This window comes from Ranitomeya variabilis, chromosome 3, assembly GCF_051348905.1.
Source record: "Ranitomeya variabilis isolate aRanVar5 chromosome 3, aRanVar5.hap1, whole genome shotgun sequence".
NCBI lineage: Eukaryota > Metazoa > Chordata > Amphibia > Anura > Dendrobatidae > Ranitomeya > Ranitomeya variabilis.
Window position 1 is genome coordinate 496,257,825 of NC_135234.1, and position 12,251 is coordinate 496,270,075.

General features: G+C 41.5%; 1 protein-coding gene across 2 annotated transcripts in view; it reads right to left on the reverse strand.

The window, feature by feature from the left end:
* The window catches only part of HHLA2 (HHLA2 member of B7 family), a 184,197-nt gene that overhangs the window by 24,867 nt on the left and 147,079 nt on the right, over positions 1–12,251 (reverse strand). For both annotated transcript variants that reach the window (XM_077296816.1, XM_077296817.1), the window contains exons 5-6: positions 11,717–11,956; positions 8,918–9,217 (exon numbers count right to left, since the gene is read on the reverse strand). In XM_077296816.1, the coding sequence (XP_077152931.1) occupies positions 8,918–9,217; positions 11,717–11,956 (540 nt within the window). The remainder of the gene's footprint in view (positions 1–8,917; positions 9,218–11,716; positions 11,957–12,251) is intronic.

Here is a 12,251-nt window from a genome sequence, read left to right on the forward strand (position 1 = left end):
GGAGTTGAAAGTCCGTGTTGCCAAGCGAAAAGCCAAAAACATCACTGCTCTAGAGGAGATCTGCATGGAGGAATGGGCCAACATACCAACAACAGTGTGTGGCAACCTTGTGAAGACTTACAGAAAACGTTTGACCTCTGTCATTGCCAACAAAGGATATATTACAAAGTATTGAGATGAAATTTTGTTTCTGACCAAATACTTATTTTCCACCATAATATGCAAATACAATGATAAAAAACCAGACAATGTGATTTTCTGGATTTTTTTTTCTCAGTTTGTCTCCCATAGTTGAGGTCTACCTATGATGTAAATTACAGATGCCTCTCATCTTTTTAAGTGGTGGAACTTGCACTATTGCTGACTGACTAAATACTTTTTTGCCCCACTGTATTAGGCAGACTCTCATCATTTCAGAAATGCCAAACGTGGGCACTAAATGTGGTTTAGGCACACTAGGGCTCAGAAGGGAGGGGGAACATTTGGATTTGGGAGTGGAGAATTTGCTGAATTTCTTTTTGGGTTTAGGGGGGCAAGGAGCCATTTATCTTTTCTAGAGCCTTTATGCTACCAGTAACGTGGAAGCCCACTATATTTCTATTAACAGATGACAGATCTGAGTGAGGGCTTGATTTTTTTTGTAAATTAAGTTGAAGCTTTTATTGGGATCATTTTTCATAACGTTTGGGATCATATTTATCCGGCACTCTATGCTGAGCACTTACAGGTGCATCTCAGAAAATTAGAATATCATCAAAAAGTTAATTTACTTCAGTTCTTCAATATAAAAAGTGAAATTCATATGTTAGATAGTCATTACAAATAGAGTGATATATTTCAAGTGTTTATTTCTGTTAATGTTGATGATTATGGCTTACAGCCAATGAAAACCCAAAAGTCATTATCTCAGTAAACTACAGCGATACAGGAAGCTGGGTTCCCTCTGCAGCTTATTCGGTAAGCTGCGATTACAGCTGCAAGTCGCTTGGGGTATGTCTATCAGTTTTGTACATCGAGAGACTGAAATTCTTGCCCATTCTTCCTTGGCAAACAGCTTTAGCTCAGTGAGGTTGATGGAGATCATTTGTGATCAGCAGTTTTCAGCTTTTTCCACAGATTCTCGATTGGATTGAGGTATGGGCTTTGACTTGGCCATTCTAACACCTGGATATGTTTATTTGTGAACCATTCCATTGTAGATTTTGCTTTATGTTTGGGATCATTGTCTTGTTGGAAGACAAATCTCCGTCCCAGTCTCAGGTCTTTTGCAGATTCCAACAGGTTTTCTTCAAGAATGGTCCTGTATTTGGCTCCATCCATCTTCCCATCAATTTTAACCGTCTTCCCTGTCCCTGCTGAAGAAAAGCAGGCCCAAACCATGATGCTGCCACCACCATGTTTGACAGTGGGGATGGTGTGTGACAGTGGGGATGGTGTGTTCAAGGTGATGAGCTGTGTTGCCTTTACGCCAAACATATCTTTGGCATTGTTGCCTAAAAGTTAGATTTTGGTTTCATCTGACCAGAGCACCTTCTTCCACATGTTTGGTGTGTCTCCCAGGTGGCTTGTTGCAAACTTTAAATCACACTTTTTATGGATATCTTTGAGAAATGGCTTTCTTCTTGCCACTCTTCTATAAAGGCCAGATTTGTGCAGTGTACGACTGATTGTTGTCCTATGGACAGACTGTCCCACCTCAGCTGTAGATCTCTGCAGTTCATTCAGAGTGATCATGGGCCTCTTGGCTGCATCTCTGATCAGTCTTCTCCTTGTTTGAGATGAAAGTTTAGAGGGACGGCTGGGTCTTGGTAGATTTGCAGTGGTATGATCCTCCTTCCATTTCAATATGATCGCTTGCACAGTGCTCCTTGGGATGTAGTGACGGAGCCAAATTTTTGAAATCTGACTAGTGTTACTTTATGGAGTAATAACTCTGCAACGCTTCATCAAATCCCAGTGATTTTCAGACTGTTTTTTCGTGACACATTATACTTTATGACAATGGTAAATTTAGGTCGATATGTTTTGTGTTTATTTATAAAAAATATCAAAAGTTTGAGATAAATGTTAAAAAATTAGCAATTTTCAAAATTTGAATAATTATCCCTTTAATCCAGATAGTCATACCACAGGAAACCATTAATAAATAACATTTCCCACATGTCGCCTTTACATCAGCACCATTGGTAAAATGTTATTTTATTTTGTTAGCATTTTAGGAGGTTTAAAAATGTAGCAGCAATTTTTCATTTTTTCAAGGGACGTCACAAAATTTATTTTTTTAGGGACTTATCCATGTTTGAAGTGACTTTAGGGGTCTCATATATTGGGAAACCCCCAACGTGATACCATTTTAAAAACAGCACCCCCTGAAATATTGAAAACTGCTGTCAGGTACTTTATTAACCCTTCAGGTGCTTTACAGGAATTAATGCAAAGTGGTATGACAGAAATGAAAATGTGTATTTTTACCACCTAAATGCCTCTAACTTCTGAACAGAATACTACAGCCGTCAGACTCTAAGGCCGCTATTTGGTCGTGAATTGCAATTGCAAACATCAGGGCCACACAATCATGATCTGAGGGCACCAATTTGGATAAAGAGGAAGCCCACACACTCTGTTATCCATTTATAATGATATAGTCACTATTGACAGCAGCATCTAAGGGGTTAAACAGATTTGGACAGTGCAAACACTGATCGTGGCTGATGCAGCAAGTTGTCAGCTATAGTGTACAGTGGACAGCTGCTGGATTGTCACCTGTATGGGGAGGCTATGCTCTTATATCTCAGGTCAGTTAAAAGACGTATTGGCTGTCACTAAGGGTTAAAGTTTTGCAAATCATTTTGTATCCAAATCCGGCTTTAAACTTCTCCACAACAGTATCACGGATCTGCCTGTTGTGTTCCTTGGTCTTCATGATGCTCTCTGTGCTTCAAACAGAACCCTGAGACTATCACAGAGCAGGTGCATTGATACGGAGACTTGATTACACACAGGTGGATTATATTTATCATCATTCGGCATTTAGGACAAGATTGAATCATTCAGAGATCCACAATGAACTTCTGGAGTGAGTTTGCTGCACTGAAAGTAAAGGGGCCAAATAATATTGCACGCCCCACTTTTCAGTTTTTGAATTTCCACAAAAATATAACCCTTTCATGACATGCGTCATACTATTACTGCGCATGCCTTGTCACCCCCTTTGATGTGGGCTCCGGCGTTGAGCCCACATCAAACTCGCGACATGTCATCTGTTTTGTACAGCTGTCATGTGCGCGCAATAGCGGCGGGTGAAATCGCTATTCACCCGCCGCTATTAACCTGTTAAATGCCGCTGTCAAACGCAGACAGCGGCATTTAGCTACCGCTTCCGGCCGGGCAGCCGGAAATGAGCGCATCGCCGACCCCTGTCACATGATCGGGGGTCGGCGATGCATCAGGATGGTAACCATAGATGTCCTTGAGACCTCTATGGTTACTGATGCCGGCCTGCTGTGAGCGCCCCCTGTGGTCGGCGCTCACAGCACACCTGCATTTCAGCTACATAGCAGCGATCTAATGATTGCTGCTATGTAGCAGAGCCGATCAGGCTATGCCAGCTTCTAGCCTCCCATGGAGGCTATTGAAGCATGGCACAAGTAAAAAAAAAAAAATGTTTTTAAAAATATGAAAAAAATATAAAAGTTTAAATCGCCCCCCTTTCGCCCCATCCTAAATAAAACAATAAAAAAAAACCTACACATATTTGGTATCGCCGCGTTCAGAATCGCCCGATCCATCAATAAAAAAAGTATTAACCTGATCGCTAAACAGCGTAGCGAGAAAAAAATCCGAAACGCCAGAATTACGTTTTTTCGGTCGCCGCAACGTTTTTAATGATACCATTTCGGTGCAGATACGTTCTTTTGATCGCCCACATCAGAGTTTACCTCAAAAGTGAAAAGTGTTTTTCACTTTTGAGGTAAACTCTGATGTCCCTATTAAGTTGCGGTTCACCCATTGCATTTTGATAAATTATAGCTACTTAATTGCACCTTGGTGCATTGTAGCACCTCTGGTCATCGTTGTAGTCATTTATAATTGACATTGCTATTTCGAGTGGATCGCGATTTTCTAGTTCAGCAATCCTCTCTTCCACTATTTCAAATTCCCTCATCATTGTGAAGGCTCTTGCGAGTGGGTTAATTGCTTTCATTTTCTCTCCAAGAGATGATAGCAGTGCTGGGAGGCACTTTTTTTTGCTTGACTTTTTGTACTTAATGCTTCTTCACAGTCCAAGATATAAATCTGGGCAAACTTGGGAGTACTACCCACAGCAGGATGCAATGGGGCAGTTCTGTGGTAAATTTGTCCATGAATTCGAAAACAGTATGGACCATGCCCAGGAGGTGGCGCTACTTGTGCTCCCATTGATGCCAAAGCAAGCGAGCTATTGTATTGCCTTATATTAGCCATAAAGTTATTGGAGTGCTGATGCTCTCCTTTCATCAACTTGACTAATTGATCATCCATACTGTTCAAATCAGCTTTCTTCACAAAAAGTGTGATGCAATGACATATTCCCATATGGGGTCAGTGGATGGACAATAAATTTGACAACTCCAATGCCCTAAGTGTGCAACATCAAGGAATTGGTGACATTCATCTACCATCCATACCAGTGGATCAAGATCGACAAGAAAAACTCACCCTGTTGCAGTACTATGCATACAGGTTTGCCATTCGTGATGAGTTCAATCCCCTTTTAAATGCTGGGAAGTTGACGCAACAATTTATCGTTGACAGTTACGTCAAAATTGAATCCGACAGGATAGAATATATAAAACAAAATCAAAAGGCATTACGCGTTGACAGTTATGCCGGTGTTATGAATCACATCCATAATGCTGCATTACACCAAGGGCTAAAATCTGGGACACCAGTAATTTTACCATCCACTTTCATTGAAAGCCCAAGAACTATGCAGCAAAATTAACAAGACGCCGTGACAATTGTCCAAAAATTCGGAAATCCAGATCTTTTTGTTACGATGACCTGTAACCCAAAGTGGAAAGAAGTTACTGAAAACTTAGAACTATGGCAAAGGCCAGAGTTCAGACCAGATTTGGTTGTACAAGTATTTAAAATCAAACTCCAAGCCGTGCTTAACGAGATTTTGAAAAAACACATTTTTGGCCGTGTAGTTGCCTATGTGCATGTAATAGAATTTCAAAAGCGTGGACTACCACACGCTCACATGCTCTTAATCCTCGGAGAGGAAGATAAACAGAGGGACAAATAAATAATTGACGAATTGGTCTCTGCTGAAATCCCAAATGAGACAGCAAATCCAAAACTGCATGAGGCAGTGATGAAGCATATGATTCATGGCCCATGTGGCGAATATCAACCCGGTGCTATATGCATGACAGATGGTCAATGCGCAAAAAAATTCCCAAAGGAATTTAATACAGAGATAAACCCCAATGTTGAAATGTTGATGGTTATCCACAGTACCGTCGACACAATACTGGGAAAACCAGATGAGGAACGCGAGAAATCGACAATAGATGGGTAGTTCCATACAACCTTTATTTATTACCCAAGTACAATTGCCATATCAATGTTGAGATATGTGCTTCAATAAAAAGTGTTAAATATCTTTTCAAATATGTATACAAAAGACATGACTGTGCAAATATCAAGTTTGATACATTAAACTGGAATGAACCAGCCATGTACCTAGATTCTCGGTATATAAGCGCCCCTGAGAGCATGTGGAGAATCAGAAAAAATAAAATACATGATGCTTCACATACCATTAAAAGGCTTGCTGTTCACCTTGAAAACATGCAGCAAGTGTTTTTCAAAGATGGTAATGTGGATATGGTCATTTCAGACTCAAAAGCTTCTACTCTGCAGGCTTATTTTGATCTAAACAGAATTGACGCTTCCCCCCATCAGTATTTGTACAGTGAAATCCCTGAACACTATGTCTGGGATAGAAAAGCTGTACTAGAAGGATGGAAAAAACAATGGGCTCAATTTGGGAAAACTATTGCCCAAATGTATACAGTCTCTTTAACAAATGGTGAGCAGTATTACCTAAGACTCCTTTTACTTCACGTAAGAGGAGCAAAGTCTTATGCTGACTTAAGGACTGTCAATGGAGTCGTACATGACGCGTATAAAAATACGAGCATTGATCTTCATCTTTTGGAAGACGATTCCCAATGGGAAGACGGTATAACAGATGCAATCACTTTCCAAATGCCCTACCAACTTCGCAAATTATTTGCTATAATTTGTGTATATGGGGAACCAGCTAAACCATTGGAATTATGGCAAAAATATAAAACCAAATTTATGGAGGATTACACCAGGTGGTATACTCCAGAAATTGCTGAGCAACTGGCTCTTCGTGATATTAATGAAGTGCTCTTAAGCAATAAAAAGTCCTGTGCTGACTACGGATTGCCAACTCCAGTAAATGTTCCAGATGAAATACTGAACCAACTGAATTATGCTGTAATAAAGCAGGAGGCCGAGCAATTGAAAGCTATGCTTAATGAAGCTCAGAAATCAGCGTTCGATGCAATTATGCAAGCAGTCAATGCTGCATCACAGCCAGACGACACTAGCTCACACTGTTTTTTTCTGGGTGGCCCAGGAGGCAGTGGGAAGACATTTTTGTACAACTGCTTGCACAAGACACTACAAGCAGAAAAGAAGTCTATTTGCTCAGTAGCCTCCACTGGATTGGCGGCTACATTACTACAAAACGGTAGCACCTACCATTCCAAGTTTGGCCTTGGAATTACAACAAATGAGACCACAGTGTGAAAAATTAAGCCAACCTCACTTCAAGCAAAGAGCTTAGGGAGTCATCTGTTGTTATTTGGGATGAAGTAACAATAACTCCCTGTTTTAATATGAACGCTGTGGAGAATTTGTTCCAAGAAATATGTGGAAAAAAAAGACCATTTGGTGGAAAAGTTTTCATAAACGGTGATGATTTTCGTCAAACCCTACCAATAGTGGAAGGTGGAAAAAGAGCCCAAATTGTACAGTCCACCATTAAATACTCAAAATCCTGGAATCAGTTTTCACGGTTCCAGTTACAACAGAATATGAGAACGTCTCAGGATGAAGTTGAGTACAACTCATGGTTACTGAAACTTGGCAATGGAGAGTTGTCAAATGTATATGGTCTACCAGAAGACACAATTGAAATCCAAAATTATTTTATTGAGGAGGGTGATTTAATTACAGCAATTTTTGGCGACTCAATTGAGATTACCGATGCAACGGTAGAAGCAATTGCCAATAAAGCAATTTTTATGCCATTGAATGATGACGTTCACGCCTTGAATGACAAAATTCTTAGTCAAGTTCAAGGTGAACACTCAACATATCGCTCGGTGGACACAATTGCTGAAGAGGAGGGTGTGATTCCCACAGATTACCCTGTAGAGTTTCTTAACTCTTTGAATCCCACTGGGATGCCTCCTCATGAACTAAAGCTGAAACCAGGAGCTGTAATTATGCTCCTGCGTAATCTTAACAGAAAGTGTGGCCTTTGTAATGGCACAAGGCTTTATGTGAAAAGCTTAAAAGCAAACGTTATTCATGTCATTGCTTTAAATGGAAAAGCAAAGGGTCAGACAGTTCTTATTCCAATAATTGACCTGATTTCCAAAGATATAAACTTGCCAGTCCAGATGCAAGGACGTCAATTTCCTGTCATGTTGGCTTTTGCAATGACCATCAATAAATCTCAGGTACAGTCCTTGGATATTGTAGGAATTTATTTGCTTCTCCCAGTGTTTTCACACGGGCAGTTATATGTGGCTTTCTCCAGGGGAAGGAAAAGCCAACAAATAAGAGTCAAAATATTTGAGACACAGAAGCAAGGTAAACTTATTCCTAACAGTGACAAATGGTTTAGTGTCAACTGTGTGTACAAAGAAGTCTTTTATTAAGCTTTTTAACAATTGTAAAAGCCAAAAAATGTACACAAAAGCGGGACTAACTCCTAGCCGCGGTCTACGGACCAAACATTGGGCATGGGCAGGGCCTTGGGGGCAGATCCCAAGTGCGCTCAACCATGTGAAATAGCTTACACTCAGGAACATTGAGGAATAGTGCTATCGGATAGCTCTACCCGTTCATTTCCTTTAGGAATAGGGCTATGGGATAGCTCTACCCTTTCACTTTCTTCATGGATAGCGCTATCGGATAGCTCTACCCGAACACTATTAACTATAGATCTTTTTCATAGACAAGGTAGGAGTGGCAGGAGAGGTACACCAGGTATTTTTGTTTGCTATTAGTCTGCACATATGCCAGTCTGGTGTGTGGGTACACCAAATTGCGTGCCTCTTAATCACCGCTCACGCCCGAAGGGCGCGCAATCACTTGTTAAATCTTGTTGTCAATCCCTGACAGTGGGATTTAACACGTGCCAGCTGGACTCACGTCATTGATCCCGCACATCAGCACCCCTGTCACGTGATCACGGGGCGCCAATAGGTTGTTATTATAGCCAGGGGTCTGCTGATGACCTTCGTGCCTGTCATTACGAGTCCCCCCCGAACGCATATGAAAAAAAGCAACAAGTATTGCCACATTAAAAATAAAACAATTAAAAAAAACCACACTTATTTAGTATTGCTGAGTTTAGAAATCTTTGATCTATCAAAATATAAAATAAATTAGATTGATAAACGAGGTATCGAGAAAAAAAACACTGTACAACATTGCAGGGGTGAAGGGGTTAAACTGTCAATTTGAGCTTTCTTTATTATGTACAGGCATATTCTACACTGAATCTGCCCTCTGATAAATTAATCAGTTATTTGTTTGATGCACACGTTATATGCGAGTGTGGATTACTGCTTTACTCTTAAGAAGACAATGGAAAGCTTACCTGTCTTTGCAGTGATGTTAACGCGAGTCATTTCTATGCTCACTTTCTCTTCTGTTTTAATTAAGCAGATATAGAGGCCATTATCTTTTGCACTAAGCCTGGATATATTCAGGTTGTGTTCTTCATAGACTACTTTGGTTTTATAAGCTGTAGATATATTAGTCCGTGAATTGTTCATTGTGGCTATTAGCACTTCATTTGTTTCTTGAGAAAAATTCCATTCCGTATAGAAATCAGTGTCTGCATCTTCACAAAACGTACATCCACATGTAACACTGTCATCCTTCCTTTTGATAGACTCTAAAATTCAAGAGGAAATATAATTACAATGTAACTGTTAATTGCCACAAAACAATTTTAAGAGTTATCCTCATGTTGTCTCTTGAGCAGCACTCAGTTTTAGAGGCTGTGTACCTTGATGGTCTCTGTGTTGGAAGGTACTGTGAGTGGACCAGATTCCTGAATAGCACATAGAGAGACCATGTAATCCCTCACAGAGTCTGTGACGGCACTGCGTTGAGGAAGCTACGGACCTTCTGAGGGTCTGGACTGTCGGGAGTGCCCTTGTCCCAAGGCATCAGATGAGATGGTGATCCCAGTAAGGCAGCATCCCTAGAAGCCAGGACTGACGAGGAGTCAGCTTGTGGAGCAAGAGCTCCTGTAAGGTAACTCTAGACAAGGCGGTTATAGTAAGGGCAGACAAGTATCTGCCATTGGAACAGACTGTTGGTGCTTGTGATGTTCTGTGAATGTTAATGAACTGTGCGGTCACCCACTGGACGAAGTGAGGTCCAGCGTGCTTAGAGACTGCAACCTACTGTCGTGTGTCGTCGAGTAAAGTTGTGAGAGACGTTGGCATGGTGTGCAGTCACCCACCGTAACTGGACAAAGAGAAGTCCGGCATGTTTAGGGACCGTGATTCAAAGCCGTATACTACGAAGTGCTATGGACTTTGTGAGGTCTGTGATGTGTAACATGGCCTAAAGAGGTTTATGAGTTCCATAATAAACCCCATAGACTTTTTGAGTGATAAAAATGTGCCTGTGTGCTTTCATCCCGTTGCCGAGCGAGTGTCCCCCAACACATGCAGTAAGCACTGTCTTACACCCCATAATCCAAGCTATTTTCTAATATAATTGCTTTCCAAATTCCCTACCGTCTCCTAACTACACTATCTAACTGCTTTTGTATTTTTTTTCCTATTTCCTCTCTGATGACGATTCATTGAGTATTACAGTGCATGCTGGGATAAACAAATGAAGCATCATCATGGGGGCAAAGGCTGCCGTCACTGTCACAGCCCCTGCCCCCTCCCTGCTCTGTCCTCGAGTGTTCCCCTTGTGCAGTGTCTCTCCCCCTGTGCGATGAGTGCACCATCAGGTCTGTTGTCGGCTTATATGAATTGTAATAAGCTGGCAGCAGAGCTATACTAGGTTTAAGCCACATAGCGCTTGTAACGCCGCTGCCAGAATTCCAGCATGGCTCCCCTTCCCCCTCCATGCTGTTACGCCGGTCTACTCATCCAGAATTAGTTTGAACGGAGTCCTAGTCCTATCTTTTTCTGTGTACCTGACCCTTGGGGTCAGCAGCTGCAGTATCAGTGACTGCCCGGGGCTACCTGCAGCCAAGCCTGACTCTACCATCAGGAACTTCAGTGAACACCTGGTAGCCGCTTAGCTATGCCCCTTCTTGTTAAGCCTGGCCCCATGACATAGTGGGTCCATGAAACCACATACGCCACCTTCGTGTGTAGCAAAGCTTAGATATATAGTTTTTGAATTTACATACCCAAGCCAAGATTTGTAAGATGTGTACCATTGAATATTCCAGGGAAGCTAATTATCATATAATCATGTAATTGTGTGTATGTCCTCACTTAGGTTGCCAGGTTGTCCTGGACCCGTTGAAGCGTTCACTGCACGAAATGGCCGTTGTCCATCTGCACTCTCCCTGCATGCCTCCCTGACCCGCAAATCATGTCAATGATGTAAAAAGAGGTTGGATGTAAGACATGAACACTTCTGAGCATTTTGTCTTTTTCTTTTTTTTGCTATGGTTTATTTAATGATTGACTAAACTATTATAAATCACGGGTGCAAAGAGATATTCTCATCACAGAAAGATATGGTAGAGGATATGCTAGTTATAGAATCATAGAATGGTAGAGTTTGAAGGGACCTCCTGGGTCATCTGGTCCAACACCCTGCTCAAAGCAGGATTCACTAATCATCCCAGATAGATGTCTGTCCAGCCTAGTTATCTAGCTATATACCTGACAGATGCAGATTTTACCTATCCCCATAACAGGGGGACCTGTCACATTCAAACTACTGCCATGGCTGCTGTGAATAGAGAGTTATTATATATGCCTACATTTACTTACTATAGGAGTGCCAAGTATAAAAGTGATCAGAGCTGCAAACGCCCAAATTCCAGACAGTCTCAATACCAGTTGAAATAAGGAATCAGGGTAACCCCCATTGTGGAGATAGGTATGGGTCCCTCAAATGGCACCTGCAGCTCTCATATTTAGGCCATACCCTCTGGATAAGGCATACATATCTGTGATGAGGATACAGCTTAGGATTCAGTTCGCAAGTGATCAGGCAGCACAAATCAACATTTTTTTAATATGTTATACATCTTACAAATATTAACCTGTGTGGGAAAATCGCTATTTACAGCTAACAAAAGATATGAAGACATACAGTTGAAGCAACATAGAAAAAGGATTTCACAATGCAGAAAGTTGACATTCATTAATGCTGTAGGCAAAATAAAGATGAAAGCAAATCTTACCCTTTGTTGTCCAGGTCCCTGTCCAGCTGCTTTGTACAGTGGAGTGGTCAACAGTGCACTGATATTTCATACTATTATTTCGGACAGGATAGGTGCTATGAGTGCTTTCATCTTCTTGAACCTTTAGGTCATCTTCATACCACTTTATTATAAAGCCTTCCGAAAAAGGGGCAGTAACAGTGCATGTGAGATTTATCCGATCATTATCATCCCGATTATATTCCATTGTGTGTTGAACATCTGTAAGACATATGATATTACTACTGCATGCGACCCTTGGACAAAACCGCTCAAAGCCCCCTGTGGTTTTCACATTGCATTTTTTGCAGTGGAAAGAATGATAATTGTAGACTATAAGGGCTCATTTCCACATGCGAGTCACACGTCCGTATCTCGCATGTGGAAACCAAGCTCTGGCGCCGGCACTCAGGAGCGGAGCTGTGCGGCTCCATGTGTTCCTACGCGGCCGCACGCTCCGCTCCTGAGTGCCGGCTCCACAGCTTGGTTTCCACATGCGAGATACGGACGTGTGACT